At 43.7% G+C, this 18,187-nt stretch overlaps 2 protein-coding genes across 2 annotated transcripts in view; both read left to right on the top strand.

Moving 5' to 3' along the window:
• Positions 1–16,078, top strand: part of LOC115140179 (clathrin heavy chain 1-like) — a 35,010-nt gene extending 18,932 nt beyond the window's left edge. Inside the window, exons 19-32 of the mRNA XM_029678361.2 lie at positions 15–160; positions 315–498; positions 700–892; positions 1,745–1,902; positions 5,066–5,230; positions 5,345–5,452; positions 5,589–5,756; positions 5,866–6,015; positions 6,292–6,423; positions 6,561–6,671; positions 6,750–6,920; positions 7,599–7,820; positions 13,190–13,265; positions 13,484–16,078. Of these exons, the coding sequence (XP_029534221.1) occupies positions 15–160; positions 315–498; positions 700–892; positions 1,745–1,902; positions 5,066–5,230; positions 5,345–5,452; positions 5,589–5,756; positions 5,866–6,015; positions 6,292–6,423; positions 6,561–6,671; positions 6,750–6,920; positions 7,599–7,820; positions 13,190–13,265; positions 13,484–13,605 (2,106 nt within the window). The 3' untranslated portion in view covers positions 13,606–16,078. The remainder of the gene's footprint in view (positions 1–14; positions 161–314; positions 499–699; positions 893–1,744; positions 1,903–5,065; positions 5,231–5,344; positions 5,453–5,588; positions 5,757–5,865; positions 6,016–6,291; positions 6,424–6,560; positions 6,672–6,749; positions 6,921–7,598; positions 7,821–13,189; positions 13,266–13,483) is intronic.
• A 1,524-nt stretch (positions 16,079–17,602) lies between these two features.
• The window catches only part of LOC115140178 (tricarboxylate transport protein B, mitochondrial-like), a 28,089-nt gene continuing 27,504 nt past the window's right edge, over positions 17,603–18,187 (top strand). The window contains exon 1 of the mRNA XM_029678357.2: positions 17,603–17,909. Coding sequence (XP_029534217.1) covers positions 17,798–17,909 — 112 coding nt within the window. The 5' untranslated portion in view covers positions 17,603–17,797. The remainder of the gene's footprint in view (positions 17,910–18,187) is intronic.

Genomic DNA, 18,187 nt, shown 5'->3' with positions numbered 1-18,187 from the left:
CTTGTGTTGGCCAGGTGGTGCAGACAGCTCTGTCAGAGACCCAGGACCCAGAGGAGGTATCGGTGACTGTCAAGGCCTTTATGACAGCTGACCTGCCCAATGAGCTCATCGAACTACTGGAGAAGATTGTACTGGACAACTCCGTCTTCAGCGAGCACCGGTCAGTCACCACACGTTTCTCTCGCTCTCACACACACACTACTTGGCACCAAAGTTAAGCTTCGAGGATGAAAAGACTAAAATATTTCAGAAGTTCTACTAATATCTGTAGTTGATATCTTATCTAGCGTCTTTATTTTCTGTTTCTCCTCCAGAAACCTCCAGAACCTGTTGATCCTGACGGCCATCAAGGCAGACCGGACACGTGTGATGGAGTACATCAACCGCCTAGACAACTACGACGCCCCAGACATCGCTAACATCGCCATCAGCAACGAGCTCTTCGAGGAGGCCTTCGCCATCTTCAAAAAGTTTGCCGTTAACACCTCCGCCATTCAGGTAAACGAGTCTGAAGATGATCCAAATATTTAGCTAATCATTGTATCTGCTTTATTTCAATGCACCAATAATGCTTTGCTTTTCTTTGTGCTCCTTACAAATATTTTATCACGGTACCCTCTATTTAATACCAGTAATACTTTTCTTTGTGCTATTTACTCATTCACACAGCGTAACCATACCGTCCACCTGTGTCTCTAGGTTCTGATCGAGCATATCAGTAACCTGGACAGAGCCTATGAGTTTGCAGAGCGGTGTAATGAGGCTGCTGTATGGAGTCAGCTGGCCAGAGCCCAGCTCCAGAGAGACCTGGTTAAAGAAGCCATCGACTCCTACATCAAAGCTGACGACCCGTCAGCCTACATGGAGGTGGTCAGCGCGGCCAGCAAGAACGGTAAGACAACACATCACCATAACTAAGCTACACTCACCACCGAGTTCCAAACTGCCTCTGGAAGCAACGTCAGCACAAGAACTGTTCATCAGGAGCTTCATGAAATGAGTTTCTGTGACCGAGCAGCTGCACACAAGCCTTAGATCAACATGTGCGATGCCAAGCGTCGCCATTGGACTCTGGAGCAGTGGAAACGCGTTCTATGAAGTGATTCATCCGCTTCACCATCTGGCAGTCGGACTAATCTGGATTTGAAGGATGCTAGGAGAACGCTACCTGCCTGAATTCATATTGCCAACGGTAATTGTTGGTGGATGAGGAATAGTAATCTGGGGCTGTTTTTTGTGGTTTGGGCTAGGGAAATGTTAACGCTACAGCATACAATAAAATTCTAGATGATTCTGTACTTCAAACTTTGTGGCAACAGTTTGGGGAAGGCCCTTTCCTGTTTCAGCATGACAATGCCTCTGTGCACAAAGCGAGGTCCATACAGAAATGGTTTGTTGAGATCGGTGTGGAATAACTTGACTGGCCTGCACAGATCCCTGACCTCAACCCCATCGAAGACCTTTGGGATGAATTGGAACGCCCACTGCCATCCAGGCCTAATCGCTCAACATCAGTGCCCGACCTCACTAATGTTCTTGTGGCTGAATGGAAGCAAGCCCCTGCAGCAATGTTCCAACATCTAGTGGAAAGCTTTCCCAGAAGAGTGGAGGCTGTTATAGCAGCAAAGTTGGGACCAACTCCATGATTTTGGAATGAGATGTTCGACAAGCAAGTGTCCACATACATTTGGTCATGTAGTGTATAATGTTTGTGTGTATGTAATGTAAGATGTGTGCATTGTAGATAACTGGGAGGATCTGGTGAAGTTCCTTCAGATGGCTCGTAAGAAGGCCCGGGAGTCCTACGTAGAGACAGAACTCATCTTTGCTCTGGCTAAAACTGGCAGACTGGCCGAACTAGATGAGTTTGTTAACGGCCCTAACAATGCCCATATACAACAGGTAAAGGTGTCAAATACGTATAAAATGCTGATATACAGTGCCTTCTGAAAGTATTCAGACCCCTTGACCTTTTCAACATTTTGTTACATTATAGCCTTATTTTAAAATAGATTCAAATGTTTTTTTTCCTCATCAATCTACACATAATACCCCATAATGACAAACCAAAAAACGTTTTTTAGAAATGTTTGCAAATGAAATAAATGTTTGTTTTTTTAAACTGATCACATTTATATAAGTATTCAGACCCTTGGCAGCGATTACAGCATTGAGTCTTCTTCGGTATGACGCTACAAGCTTGGTGTATATACAGGGGGGCAAAAAAATATTTAGTCAGCCACCAATTGTGCAAAAGTTCTCCCACTTAAAAAGATGAGAGCGGCCTGTAATTTTCATCATAGGTACACTTCAACTAAGGCAGACAAAATGAGAGAAGAAATCCAGAAAAATCACATTGTAGGATTTTTTAATGAAATTATTTTCATATTATGGTGTAAAATAAGTATTTGGTCACCTACAAACAAGCAAGATTTCTGGCTCTCACAGACCTGTAACTTCTTCTTTAAGAGGCTCCTCTGTCCTCCACTCATTATCAGTATAAAAGACACCTGTCCACAACCTCAAACAGTCACACTCCTAACTCCACTATGGCCAAGACCAAAGAGCTGTGAAAGGACACCAGAAACAAAATTGTAGACCTGCACCAGGCTGGGAAGACTGAATCTGCAATGGGTAAGCAGCTTGGTTTGAAGAAATCAACTGTGGGAGCAATTATTATTATTAGGAAATGGAAGACCACTGATAATCTCCTTCGATCTGGGGCTCCACGCAAAATCTCACCCTGTGGGGTCAAAATGGTCACAAGAACGGTGAGCAAAAATCCCAGAACCACACGGGGGGACCTAGTGAATGACCTGCAGAGAGCTGGGACCAAAGTAACAAAGCCTACCATCAGTAACACACTACGCCGCCAGGGACTCAAATCCTGCCGTGCCAGACGTGTCCCCCTGCTTAAGCCAGTACATGTCCAGGCCCATCTGAAGTTTGCTAGAGAGCATTTGGATGATCCAGAAGAAGATTGGGAGAATGTCATATGGTCAGATGAAACCAAAATATAACTTTTTGGTAAAAACTCAACTCGTTGTGTTTGGAGGACAAAGAATGCTGAGTTGCATCCAAAGAACACCATACCTACTGTGAAGCATGGGGGTGGAAACATCATGCTTTGGGGCTGCTTTTCTGCAAAGGGACCAGGACGACTGATCCGTGTAATGGAAAGAATGAATGGGGCCATGTATCCTGAGATTGAGTGAAAACCTCCTTCCATCAGCAAGGGCATGGAAGATGAAACGTGGCTGGGTCTTTCAGCATGACAATAATCCCAAACACACCGCCCGGGCAACGAAGGAGTGGCTTCATAAGAAGCATTTCAAGGTCCTGGAGTGGCCTAGCCAGTCTCCAGATCTCAACCCCATAGAAAATCTTTGGAGGGAGTTGAAAGTCTGTGTTGCCCATTAACAGCCCCAAAACATCACTGCTCTAGAGGAGATCTAAATGGAGGAATGGGCCAAAATACCAGCAACCGTGTGTGAAAACCTTGTGAAGACTAACAGAAAACGCTTGACCTCTGTCATTGCCAACAAAGGGTATATAACGAAGTATTGAGAAACTTTTATTATTGACCAAATACTTATTTTCTGCCATAATTTGCAAATAAATTCATTAAAAATCCTACAATGTGATTTTCTGGATTTTTTTTCTCTCATTTTGTTTGTCATAGTTGAAATGTACCTATGATGAAAATTACTTTTTTGCCCCACTGTGTGTGTGTGTGTGTGTGTGTGTGTGTGTGTATATATATGCCTCTCAAGCGTTGCTGCATAGCTATTTTCAGGTCTCTCCAGTGGCGTTTGATCGGGTTCAAGTCCGGGCTGAAGCTGGGCCACTTAAGGACATTCAGAGGCTGTGTGCTTAGGGTCGTTGTCCTGTTGGAAGGTGAACCTTCGCCCCAGTCTGAGAACCTGCTCCAGGTCGCTCAGGACTTCATCAATAATCTTGCAGTACTTGGCTTCGTTCATCTTTGCCTCGATCCTGACTTGTCTCCCAGTCCCTGCAGCTGAACCTCCTCCCCCCACATGATGCTGCCACCACCATGCTTCACCGTAGGGATGGTGCCATGTTTCCTCCAGACGTGACGCTTGGCATTCAGGCCAAAGAGTTCACTCTTGGTTTCATCAGACCAGAGAATCTAGTTTCTCATGGTCTGAGTCCTTTAGGTTCATTTTGGAAAACTCCAAGCGGACTGTCATGTGCCCTTTACTGAGGAGTGCCTTCCATCTGGCCACTACCATAAAGGCCTGATGGTGGAGTGCTGCAGAGATGGTTGTCCTTCTGGAAGGTTCTCCAATCTCCACAGAGGAGCTCTGGAGCACTGTCAGTGTGACCATCGGGTTCTCATTCACCTCCCTGACCAAGGCCATTCTCCCCCGATTGATCAGTTTGCATGGGCGAGCGACCATTTAAGAATGATGGAGGCCACTGTGTTCTTGGGGACCTTCAATGCTGCAGAAATGTTTTGGTACCCTTCCCCAGATCTGTGCCTTGACACAATCCTATCTCGGAGCTCTACGGACAATTCCTTCGACCACATGGCTTGGTTTTTGCTCTGTCATGCACTGTCAACTGTGACCTTTTTTATATTGACAGGTGTGTGCCTTTCCAAATCATGTCCAATCAATTGAATTTCCCACAGGTGGACTCAAATAAGAATGAAGTTGTAGAAACATCTCAAGAATGATCAATGGAAACAGGATGCACCTGAGCTCAATTTAGTCTCATAGCAAAGGGTCTGAATTCTTATGTAAATAAAGTATTTGTTTTTAACTTTTGATAAATTTGCAAAAATGTCTAAACCTGTTTTTGCTTTGTCATTATTGGGTATTGTGTTTGTGTATATTGCTGAGTTATTTTGACATTTTTTAGAATTTTAGAATAAGGCTCTCAAGTAACAATGTGGAAAAAGTCTAGGGTTCTGAATACTTTCCGAAGACACTGTATATTAACATGCAACGGTTGGTCACTGAGACCCTTTGTCTCAACTCTTCTTTCTCCCTCTCCTCTCATTCCTCCATTTCTCTCTCTTCCTGTTCTTCTCCTCATCCAGGTGGGAGATAGGTGTTTTGAGGAGGGCATGTATGATGCTGCCAAGCTGCTGTATAATAATGTGTCCAACTTTGCCCGCCTGGCGTCCACGCTGGTCCACTTAGGAGAGTACCAAGCTGCTGTGGACAGCGCCAGGAAAGCCAACAGCACACGCACCTGGAAGGAGGTGGTGCACCTTAACATTTCTACACACAGGTCATTGCTCTATGGGGAAGAGATAGATGGAAGCTCCATTTGTTGGGCTGTGTATCATGACTTCTTTTTCTTTCTCCCCCCCCAGGTGTGTTTTGCGTGTGTGGCTGGGGAGGAGTTTCGGTTGGCTCAGATCTGTGGTCTTCACATCGTCATCCACGCTGATGAACTGGAGGAGCTCATCAGTGACTATCAGGTAAATACACTTTATCATTCACCTGATGAGGCCCTCCATAGTTTACTGTCAGGTGTTTACTGTTTTCAGATATTTCAGGTGTCTGTACAGTATCTATGTTTTGTGGTTAACTCACGTTTGTCTCTGTGTGCATCAGGACCGGGGCTATTATGAGGAGCTGATAGCCCTGTTGGAGGCAGCATTGGGTTTGGAGCGCGCTCACATGGGCATGTTCACAGAGCTGGCCATCCTCTACTCCAAATTCAAACCCCAGAAGATGAGAGAACATCTGGAACTCTTCTGGTCCCGTGTCAACATCCCTAAGGTGTGATGCATGTGTATGTGTGGCTCTGAAAATATTTATTGGAAGTAAATATTTCTCTCTCCCATATCGGTCATGTCTGTTACCTCACTTCCTGCGGTTTTCCAATCAGGTGCTGCGAGCGGCGGAGCAGTGCCACCTGTGGGCGGAGCTAGTGTTTCTGTATGATAAATACGAGGAGTATGACAATGCTGTCCTCACGATGATGTCACACCCTACTGACGCATGGAAGGAGGTGCAGTTCAAGGACATCATCGCCAAGGTAAAAACCTCCGCAGCCCTCTCAAATCAAATCAAATATATATATATATAGCCCTTCGTACATCAGCTGACATCTCAAAGTGCTGTACAGAAACCCAGCCTAAAACCCCAAACAGCAAGCAATGCAGGTGTAGAAGCACAGTATGCACAAAACAGTTGAGAACCTCACTGAAGGACTAAAAGTATACTAACCACAACTGTAGCCAATTGCTCTCATTTTCTAGTTCTTTCACCTCTCTTCACAAGGAACTTCATTGTGTTGTATGATTCTTTCTAGGTGGCCAATGTGGAGCTGTACTACAAATCCCTTTCCTTTTACCTGGATTACAAACCTCTGCTGACAAACGACCTTCTAACCATACTGTCACCACGGTTAGACCACAGCCGGGCGGTCACATACTTCACCAAGGTAATCAATCAAAAATCAGTCATTTTAAACCAGGAATTGAATGAATGAATGTAAATAAAAAATAAATGTAATTGCACAATAAAACACTTTCAATTTAGCAGCAACACAAGACCAAATAATGTGACGTCTGTCTCCAGATGAACCAGTTGAAGTTGGTAAAGCCTTACCTGCGGTCAGTCCAGAGTCACAACAACAAGGGAGTCAACGATGCCCTCAATAACCTACTGACAGAGGAGGAGGACTACCAGGTGAGTGTGTGTGTACTGTGTGTGTGTGTTTTTGTCCATAGACTCTGAGCCTGATTTGTTTGCCTGTGTTGTCTATAGGGTCTGAGGGCATCGATCGATGCGTATGGTAACTTTGACACCATTGTTCTGGCCCAGAGACTGGAGAAGCATGAGCTGATTGAGTTCAGACGCATAGCAGCATACCTCTACAAAGGCAACAACCGCTGGAGACAGAGCGTGGAACTCTGCAAGAAGGACAAATTATACAAGGTAAACATTTTAGATACTAGCTGTTCCTGCCAAACCAGCGTCTGGATGCAGACACACTGCTGTGCACAGGGTTTTCCTCTTTTTGCACTGAACATTTTTGTTGTTGGACCCTTTAACATTTCTCTCTACTCTGACTATAGCCTGATGCGGAAACTGTTTCGCTTTGTAGGAGGGAGATTCTAGTGAATACATTTGGCCAACTGCAACCTGTTGAAATAAGTGTCTTCAGTTTTCTCCTCCGTAGCTTTTCAGCTTTGCAATAGTATGTAACCACTGGTGCAACATCTATGAGAATCAAAATGTTCCCGAGTGGTGCAGTGGTCTAAGGTACTGCATCGCAGTTCTAGAGGCGTCGCTACAGACTGGTTCGATTTCACAATGGGCTGTGATTCGGCGTCCCATAGGGCGTCGCACAATTGTCCCAGCATCGTCCGTGTTAGGGTTTGGCCGGGGTAGACCGTCATTGTAAATAAGAATTTGTTCTTAACTAACTTGCCTAGTTCAATAAAGTTTCAAATAAAAAATATCCGTACCTTCCTCTGTCAGCCTGTCTCAGGATGGGATGCTGGATGCTCTAGACACCCTGCTGTAGTTTCAAATCTATCTTTTAATCGATCCCAAATCAATCCACTAATCGATCAGTCAATAAAGCCCCCTCTTCCTGTGTTTGTTCGTCAGGATGCAATGCTGTATGCTGCCGAGTCTAAGGATGCAGAGTTGGCTGAGACCCTGCTGCAGTGGTTCCTGGAGGAGGGTAGGAAGGAGTGTTTCGCTGCCTGTCTGTTTGCCTCCTATGACCTGCTGCACCCTGATGTGGTGCTGGAGCTGGCCTGGAGACACAACATCATGGACTCTGCCATGCCATACTTCATCCAGGTCATGAGGGAGTATCTCACCAAGGTCAGTCCTGCTGTAAACACAGCAAGCACAGTCTGTGTCCCAAATGGCACCCTGCCACTGCTTTTGAACAGAACCCTATGAGCCCTGGTCAAATTAGTGCACTATATAGAGAATAGGGTGCCATTTGGGACACATCACATTTGTTTTTCAGTGGGTAGAAATGAAGCAATACTTTTGGCAATACAAATGAAGAGGAAAGTAGTGGAAAGTTTACTTAAAAATGTGATAATGCTGCTAGGGAATGCTTTCACTCGGTTTCTTTTCAAAGGCTAGAATGATTCTGTACAATTATACAACTTGATTATTTTGTATTTCTTCACTAAGTTAAAAACATGAGCCACTAAATTGGGGAACCTTAGCATTCCTCTAGAGTTAAAGCAATCTCTCATGACACCACTTCCTGTAACCTTTGACCCCAAGCCATGTGAGGTCAAAGAACTTTTGGTTCTCTTCCAGGTTGATGAGGTTGCGGAAAAGGTGACCGTCTCTGGATCTTTATTTATATATTTTTTGTTCTGTCTGTTTTCTGTTGTAACATAGACCCTGGGTTTCTGATGTAGGAACCTACCATGGTAGAACAGTGTGATATTGGAGGGAGTGCTGGCCAGCCCTGGTCCTAGAGAACCCTGCACCCCCTGTGAAGTTATGTTCCAGCCCAGCACCAACACCTGATTCAGCAAATTGTGTTTCTAGATTGAAGTCTGAATCAGGCGTGTAAGTGCAGGGCTGAAACAAAAACCTCTAGGCATCAAGCACATAGAAACCATGTGTTTGATATCATTCCACTCCAGCCATTACCACTAGCCTGTCCTCCCCAATTAAGGTGCCACCAACCTCCTGTGCTCTAGGACCAGGGTTGACCACCCCCGGGTCTCCTCTAACTGCTAATCCCTGACTGCTTGCTCCTAGTTAACAGTAACACATGATAGAACATAGACCAGTAACAAATGGTAGAACAGTGTGATAGAACAGTAACACGTGGTAGAACAGTGTGATAGAACAGTAACACGTGGTAGAACAGTGTGATAGAACAGTAACACGTGGTAGAACAGTGTGATAGAACAGTAACACGTGGTAGAACAGTGTGATAGAACAGTAACACGTGGTAGAACAGTGTGATAGAACCGTAACACGTGGTAGAACAGTGTGATAGAACAGTAACGCGTGGTAGAACAGTGTGATAGAACAGTAACACGTGGTAGAACAGTGTGATAGAACAGTAACACGTGGTAGAACAGTGTGATAGAACAGTAACACGTGGTAGAACAGTGTGATAGAACAGTAACACGTGGTAGAACAGTGTGATAGAACAGTAACACGTGGTAGAACAGTGTGGTAGAACAGTAACACGTGGTAGAACAGTGTGGTAGAACAGTGTGGTAGAACAGTAACACGTGGTAGAACAGTAACACGTGGTAGAACAGTGTGGTAGAACAGTAACACGTGGTAGAAGGTGCCAAAGGTGAGACCAAGTCACTATTATTCGAGTCACAAGTAGAACGGGTCAAGACTCGAGTCAATTCCAAGTCGAGTCACAAGTTGTCAAGTAAAAAACAAATATATATATATATATAGTATAGATATATATGTGTGTGTCTACAACACATTTTGACTAGTCAATGTAATTGTAAAATAGGGACGTATCAGTCGTGAGGGCATGACATCAGCAGAAGGCAAGGCAGGTTGATGTGCTCAGTGTAGATTTATTTACAGGCCTTGGTAATCCAATGGTGAAAGTGCCATATCCTACAAAAGGTATACGTAGATTTACCAAATATACACAAGCAATAGCCCAAAAGAAATATCCTCTGTATCGGGCTTAACCTGTCCTATCTGAACAGACACAGGTAGAGGGCAAGACTGTACAGCCTCGCCTTGAGAAACCAAAGATCTAACAGGTAGGTCTACATAAATTATAAAAGCACTTGGCCCCTAGGACCATACAATTTCCCAATTGGCAATTACAACCAATAAATAATGGTTCTACAATGTAAAAGGCAATTTCCACATCCATTGATACATTCCTCTTAATCAGACGTAATGATTATTATTGATATTTCAACACCATGCATACATGGAACAGTTTTCTTTTATTCAACGTTCTGACTCCAAAGCGTGGAGCACAGGCCTATTTCTATGGGCACTGAGGCGTGCACGCTCATGTTACGCACAACCAGAATGACAGAGACTAATGGTGCTTTCAAGACAACTGGGAACTCTGAAAAGTACAAGGTCAAATCATGACGTCAGTGATATCACGTTGGAAAGTCTGAGCTCTAGATAGAGTCCCGACATCCCAAGTTGGATGACCGTTGAGTCGGAGCTCGCTTTTTTTTTCAAGTTCCCAGTTGTCTTGAATGTACCGAAGTCGGAGATTTCCGAGTTTCCGGTTGTTTTGAACGCGGAAGTAGGACACAGACACACGCAACTCTGGGAAATTTGAACAAAGGAAACCATACGTTGAATTAAATGAAGAGAACTTGTACCTCATTAGTCTTGTGAACGTTCATGTGCACAATAAACATCACGCCACTCGGAGGGTAAGAAATGGTTGGCTAAATGAAAGGCCTATCAAACATGAAATAGAAATGTCTATGTGTTGCAATAAACTACAGGGATGGAATGATGAAACGCAAGCAATTATTGTGGTATTAGATGTAATATAGATTGACCACATGGGACCTATGCATTTAAATGTTTGAAATTAAAAGCAAACATTTTCAACAAGAAAAAGCACTTCACTTACGGGAGTTTGGAGACCGCAAGTGAAGACCGCGACTATGGTGCGCCTTCGCCACAGCAATAATTCATTTTAAAAACAAATTCCAAATGCAAGCTTCAGTAAATGATCGATTTCAAGCAATTGTTACATACCAAAAGACCAGTAGGCCCATGCTAGTAGTTGTTGCTCCATTGCTGGTGAGCTTGAAAAGTAAACAGTTAATATTCTTGATCACCAAACCATTTTTGAAGATACATATTTATTTTCTTTAATATGGCAATCCTCTCTCTCCACAATTTGACATTTGCGCATTTGTACAGGAAATCAGCAATCTGTTCACTAGCTCCAATCAGTGTACATTTCACTAGACAATCTTTTGCAGGTTTTTTTGCAAGTGTGAAGCTACTGCCCCTGGCTGTGTAGAATAATCCACATAAACTCTTCCACAAAATGAGTTACAGACAAAACATTACGAAATCTGGCCAGATAAATTCCAAGTCAAAGTCGAGTCTTGAGTCAAGTTATTTTTATTTTCTGTCAAGTCTCGAGTCCACATATTTGTGACTCCAGTCCACAACTCTGGAAGGTGCTGTGCTGTAATCCTCCACATCAGTAGTCAGCTAGCCTGAGTGTCAATCTGTTTGTTCTATCATGCCAACTCCTTGTCACATATTGGCCTGACAATGACGGCAATGGAGTTGGCAATAGTACTAACAGATCTGGGACCAGGCTAGTAGTCAGTAGCTCCATGGCTGCAGGGTCTGCTGGTTTCCTCTGTACTCACCTGGTTAGATGGGCAGCAGATGAAGTGTCGCAGACACAGTGGCGCTTCCTGGATGACTGGAGTCGCAGACCCCTGCTGCAGATACAGATCTGTTGTACTATTCTCATATAGCTTTAACAACAAGTGTAGTGCACAGTACCACATAGTGAGAAGATTCCCTAGGTATACAGCCACAGACAACCAAATGCACCTCTCCCACACACTGTCTGTGTGTCCCAAATGGCACCATATTCCCTACTAGCTTTCTACACTTTAATGATTTGAATCATAAGAGGAGGCCTGTACTCCCTTGCAGTCTCTTTCCCCTCTGCTGCTGAAGTTCTTACCATTACACTGCCTGTTTATGTTGTAGTTATTCCATTGTAATTGTTCAGTTGGTTTTATTTAATTGGCTGTACAGACCGGGCACATCTTTGTCACTTGGAGCTATTACTCATAAGAGATTCCAAATGGCCTTTGCCGTTTGCAATAACTTCAAAATGATTTAATTGCATGAATTTATTATTATTAATAATACTTTTATGTGTATAGCGCTTTTCAATAGAGGCAACAAAGTCCTTCCCATCATAAAATTATACAATAAAAAGTACTAACAAAGACTGGAGGAAGGACAATGAAACAAAAATGCTAATAAATCATACATGAAAGTATCTTTATGAAAGGGTCCTCAGTTGGGATTTAAAGAGGCACTGAATCTGCAAATCCATTCCAAAGTCTAAGGGCCCTAATGGCAAATGCCCAGTGTTCTTTTATTTTCAACCTAGACTTTGGAATGGTCAACATTGCTCTGCCAGAGGATCTCATGCTGTGTCCTGGCTCGAAAGGGAGATAAATGATCTGAGATCTAGGATTGGGCTAAACCACTCCTAGCCTTAAACGTGATTAATACAATTTGAAAATCAATTGTAAAAGTGACTGGTAGCCACTATAGAAAAGCTAAAGCAGGTGCGATATGGTTACATTTCCTGGTGCCTGTTAAAGGCCGAGCTGCAGAATTTTGAACTACCTGTAGATGGAGTGATTTCTAAGACGTATACAAGGAGTATTACATGACGTAAATTAAACATTTCTGTTTGACTCTTGAATACATCAGAATCCTTGCTTGATTTATGTTTTATTTAGCCTTTATTTGACCATGTGCTTCTCACACTTCTGAAGCATTGCCTGGGAAGATTGCTGCACATTTTACTTTAACAAAATGACCACAAACTAGCCTTGGATAAGATAGCAGTTAAATGTACCGCTTACAGTAAAAAGGAAAATAAAGATGCATGCTCTTAACCAAGCAAAATACCTTTGATAAACAGCTCTAGATGAATTGATGAAATGTAGCATTTTGCTAGGTAAGGAGTGCCCTGTAGTAGAAGCATGCTAACTTATGATTTAGGTTTGTCTGTTTTGCTCCTGGACTGAGATGTGTTTGTGTTTTCTAAGATTGGATAAAAGTGGACTGTCAGTATCTTGGCATGGACTGAGCTTCTCCTCAACAGGAGACACAATGAAATGCTAATAAAGAGTAGTTTTAAAGACTCTTCCACACCTGTAAGGAAAGCTGTAGTGAAGTTTCTCACCAGTTCCGCATGACATCTTCTCTAAGGCATCCTCACTGTAGAGCTATATACTAGTCTATAAAGTATGATATTGAAAGGTGTAGTGTATAATATTGTGTGTAGTGTTGTCTTCATGACAAAAGTTAACACCAATAAATTAATTTCTGTCTGCAGAACATTAAGATTTGTATTATATATATATATATATATATATATATATATATATATATTTTTTTTTTTTGTCTAGTGAGCTCACCCATTAGGCAGCTGACTGGCTCCTCTCTCTGACTCCTGTCTTACCCTCTGTTCTCAGGTGGACAAACTGGAGGAGTCAGAAAGCCAAAGGAAGACTGAGGAAAAAGTCCCAGAACCCACCCCCATAGTGTTTGGTAGGTTCGGTAGTGCAGTCTATGATGCTTTTAAAATCCCAAACTGGCTCCAGTCCTTCTGCTCCGGTTCCTTCTAGCCTGTTAAAGGAATCCTCTGTGGTGGGGAATGAGTCATGGAATCTGAATGTAACACTAGAAAGCCGGCTGTGTGTTACTGATGAAATATAGACAACCCTGTATGTATAACTGTGTGTGTGTGTGTGTGTGTACACATACAGGTCAACAGCTGATGTTGACAGCAGGTTCCGCTCCAGTGGCTCCCCAGCCAGGATATCCAGGAGGCTATGGATACACTGCTCCAGGCTACCCCACCCAGCCCCCCTACAGCTACAACATGTAGACCACCTCTACCCCACCCAGCCCCCTACAGCTACAACATGTAGACCACCTCTACCCCACCCAGCCCCCTACAGCTACAACATGTTAGACCACCTCTACCCCACCCAGCCCCCTACGGCTACAACATGTAGACCACCTCTACCCCACCCAGCCCCCTACGGCTACAACATGTAGACCACCTCTACCCCACCCAGCCCCCTACGGCTACAACATGTAGACCACCTCTACCCCACCCAGCCCCCTAAGGCTACAACATGTAGACCACCTCTACCCCACCCAGCCCCCTACGGCTACTACATGTAGACCACCTCTACCCCACCCAGCCCCTCTACGGCTACTACATGTAGACCACCTCTACCCCACCCAGCCCCTCTACGGCTACTACATGTAGACCACCTCTACCCCACCCAGCCCCCCTACGGCTACAACATGGGTCCATGCATCTCAAATGGCACACTATTCCCTGTTTTGTGCACGACTTTTGACCAGGGCCAATAGTGCTCCAGTCAGAAGTAGTGTCCTATATAGGCTTTAAGGTGTTCATTTGGGTTGCAGATCATGTAGAGCATAAGGCCCCAGTAACCCCACATCCCAACCCCTCTTACACAACCTGAATCACACTTACACTACACGGGGATCAAATACATTACAGATGCAGCTTGCTTATGGATTCCCTGCCTTGAAACCCCTAATACACAATCTCTCTACTCTGTGAGACACCTAGTCCACCTCTGGACACTCCAAACCTCAACCCCACCACCACCACACCCAACTCAACCAAAAAGACCTCTTTGCTCCCATCTCCTCTCACTCCCCACCTCCTCTTGCTCCCCCTCCCTCTCCAATGGACTAGAGCAAGGCTAACTGACCCCTCTACTTAGGCTGGCCTGACGAGCCCCCCCATTCACCACTGCACAGCATGGCGACAGCTCTTAGCTCCTAGAGAAAATAGCTAACAGGTAAAAGCTAACGTACAGTACACCACTCTGTCCAGGTATATTCTATCACTGTTCCATAGACTGTATCAACCATAGAGCAGCTTTTTAAAATATTTGTATTTCTAGAGATGATAATAGAGTACTGGTAGTGGAGACTTTTACTGAGGAGCCAGAGAGGGAGTGGGTGAAGGGCTCATCACGCAGTGCCCCTGCCCTCTGAGCACAGCTTGGCCTTGTACAGGAGGTGTCAACTTTGAGTCATTTTTCAAGTTTGTTTCACGACTCTCTCCTACGTTTTGGTTCACCACTCTCTCTCCTACGTTTGGTTCACCACTCTCTCTCCTACGTTTGGTTCACCACTCTCTCTCCTACGTTTGGTTCACCACTCTCTCTCCTACGTTTGGTTCACCACTCTCTCTCCTACGTTTGGTTCTCTCTCCTACGTTTGGTTCTCTCTCCTACGTTTGGTTCTCTCTCCTACGTTTGGTTCTTGACTGTTTCTGTTCAATAGTTTTTGTTTGTCCATCTGAACAGGTACTATGTGTTGAAGACACAACACTATACAGTACTATGGACTAGGAACACTAGTTATTGGGATTATGGTGTACTTTTACTGTGTGTAGTTTATCAAGCATGTAGGGATATGTTGACAACACCAAGACTGGGAAGGTTTGCATTGATTCTCCTCTCCAAATGCTCATGTGCTAGCTGATAATATCTAGGTCAACATGGACGTTTGGGTCTCTCCACTTAACACTGTGATGTATGGTACACGATCCCACAGCTCTGGAGTTGATGATGATGTGAAACATAACTGCTATATGCTGATGTCTGTGCATGTGCTGCCAAACATATAATGCTGTAACAATGCAACCAGGAGCACAATGTCCATGTTATGCATTTAATAACAAGTATTACCTATGTTGTGTTCAAGGCTGAACACATGTATTTTGAAGCCTTTACTGTCCCACCACGGACACCAACTAACAGGAGTGTGAAGGAAGTCCAATATTACACAAAGGAGAATAAAAACATAAGAGGGAATAGAACTCCTGTATATCCCTGTGCCAGTGGTCCAGAGTTATTTAATGTACTGAAGAAACATTGTAAAATTGATGATATGTTGTGATGTGACTTAAATAAAGAAGTTCAGTATGATAGAATACCATACAGTATGTATGCATTGTCTATAGTGTATTGTTGTAGTTGGTCATAAACATGATACTTAAAAATGACAATATACAAAAAGAGCAGAATACAAACATTAAACTCTTCAGAACGATTGCTTGCAGCAGCCATCATTCTAGGGTTTGTTTTCTTCCTGTTCAAGTAGCACATGTCTAGTGAGAATATTCTGGAAAACTACCGCCATGGTTTATGGGTAAATCTGGCCTCATGCATCCGGAGCTGTGCCACGATATTGTACAAATGTTGGCTTGAGGTTTGTAGAAAACACTGAAATCTGACCTGTGTACACCCATTACTCTCTGTTCAAGACCAGGGTTCTCAAGGATAATAAAGTTTACACACACATTATCTGGCTGTGATCATTTCACAATGCTCCTAGTAGTAACCCCAGAGGGAACGTGGATGTTTGTGGTAATACCATATGTTTGCATTGTCATACTATTAACCCCGGCTTTTCCTAAGAACCTTTGGTCATAAGGCCTACATAACACTGGAACAGACTGTCACAATGGTTCATCTCAGCTTATGACACTGTCCCTCCCAGCTGTTCATGAAGTGTTATGTCATTGATATGTTGTGTGGCCCTTATGATGAATAGTTCAAGCAAATTGTATAGATTAAGTTGACAATGAAATCTGACTTCCTGCCTTGGGGAGCATAGGTCATTAACATACGTCTGAGATTCGGTTTGGTGTTGAGCGGTTTTCGCCACTTCAAGGATGTTCTTGCTTCTTTTAGTTCTGACAATGCAATCAATACTATACAATGGACTGTATATCTCCCGAATGTATCGGTTTCTGTCCTATTCCAACTGGTCTTTGTCTTGCACTGCAGAAATCCTCTAGCAGCCTAGCTACTCCTATGACATGATAAGTCAGGGGAGTTTGTAAAAGCACATATAGTTCTGTAACCAGGCCAGACTACTCCATGGCAAGACTTCACTCTACTAGAGCTGTTCCAGGACCAGTCCTGAGGGTCTGCCTGATGAAGGTCTCTGACCGATACGTCAGGCTATGTTTTTAACTTTGGATTTACAATAAATAGTGGAGAGAGTGTTGTGACTTGTGCCCTCAACTTCTGATGCCACAGTCCTGCGCATCACCAGCTGAAGCTGAGGAGCAAAACTGGCCCTGGATCAGTTGAGTTTAAATGTACTGCTGCACTTTGTCCTCATCCTGGGAACCGCTACAGATGGAGAAACTGGCCCTACATCAGTGGAGTTGAAATGTACTGCTGCACTTTGTCCTCAACCTGGGAACTGCTACTGATGGAGAAACTGTATTTTTGTACACCTGTTGTACTAGTCCTTCTGTACCGGCTACATCAATGCAAAGCAGCATCTATTCAACTTGATAATCAGAATAGATAAGTGAAAAATTGGTTATGGTAAAAAAAAAATATTATGTAAGCATAGGTCTTATTTGTAAGTGAGGTTAGGAACAAAAGAAAATGGTTGATGGTTTAAACTTTATTTTGATATGATTTTTCTATTCATAGCAAGACAGATATCTGTATGAATATTGTTGTGGATGCAGTCTTCTCATGGATGTAGCCTTTAAGGGGGATGGATGTCACTGAGTCACACCACTTGATTGATGGTGTTTTGTGTCTGAAGCGCCTTTGTACCACGGCTCTCTTGCTCTGATGGGAGCAGGGTGGAGGAAGGTGCTATTTCAACATTACCCTCTACTGGGGCTGATACTTTAATTTACATCGCTGTGTGTTTGTTTTCTGAACTGAGAAATGTATGTTTGCTAATGTATTCATTTTTGCGAGTTGACGCGTACAAGGATGTGACGCGCCTAGACTAGAGCGAGAGCGACACAGCCCCGCCCTTCTCCTGGTGTGGAACGAAAATGCCCCGTCTCTCCTCCCTCCGCCCCAGGGATAGATAAGCTTTCTCCCCGCAACTGCGAGCTGTGTAGTAGCTTACTGTCCACATACAGTGGATGTCTGACATGATATCCATGGTATGCACTGAACGTTATATCAACTAGAAACTAGTTTAAGGACTTTCGTAGACTTCGTTTATAGCTAGATAGATATTGGTTGAATTATTTCTTGACAATGGAAGGAAACAGTAAATTCACCAGCCTCTTTCACAGACCCAGGTGTCTGGCGGCGGCGGCACCTGGAGGAAAAGCGAAATTAACTCACCCAGGGAAGGCAATTCTAGCAGGTAAGTTTTGTCATCCTTTGTTCAGACACCACCTATTGCCAATAGAGATGACTTAACATTTTTCAGATACACACTAAAGTGACTTTACTGTATAGCGCACCGTCGTGGAGAGAAAGCATTAGCCTGTAGAGTAAAGTAACATTGTTTCTGATCATGTAACTTTCACTTGACAGCCAGGGGTTGTTGTAAATGATGTACTGACGGTGTTTCATTGGAAGCCGTGCACGAAGCGAGAGCGTCCATTAGAATAAGTTACAACTGTCATGTGTTGTATTGTG

The sequence above is a fragment of the Oncorhynchus nerka genome, linkage group LG13 (genome assembly GCF_034236695.1).
Source record: "Oncorhynchus nerka isolate Pitt River linkage group LG13, Oner_Uvic_2.0, whole genome shotgun sequence".
NCBI classification, from domain to species: domain Eukaryota; kingdom Metazoa; phylum Chordata; class Actinopteri; order Salmoniformes; family Salmonidae; genus Oncorhynchus; species Oncorhynchus nerka.
This window is presented reverse-complemented; position numbering and strand designations above follow the sequence as displayed.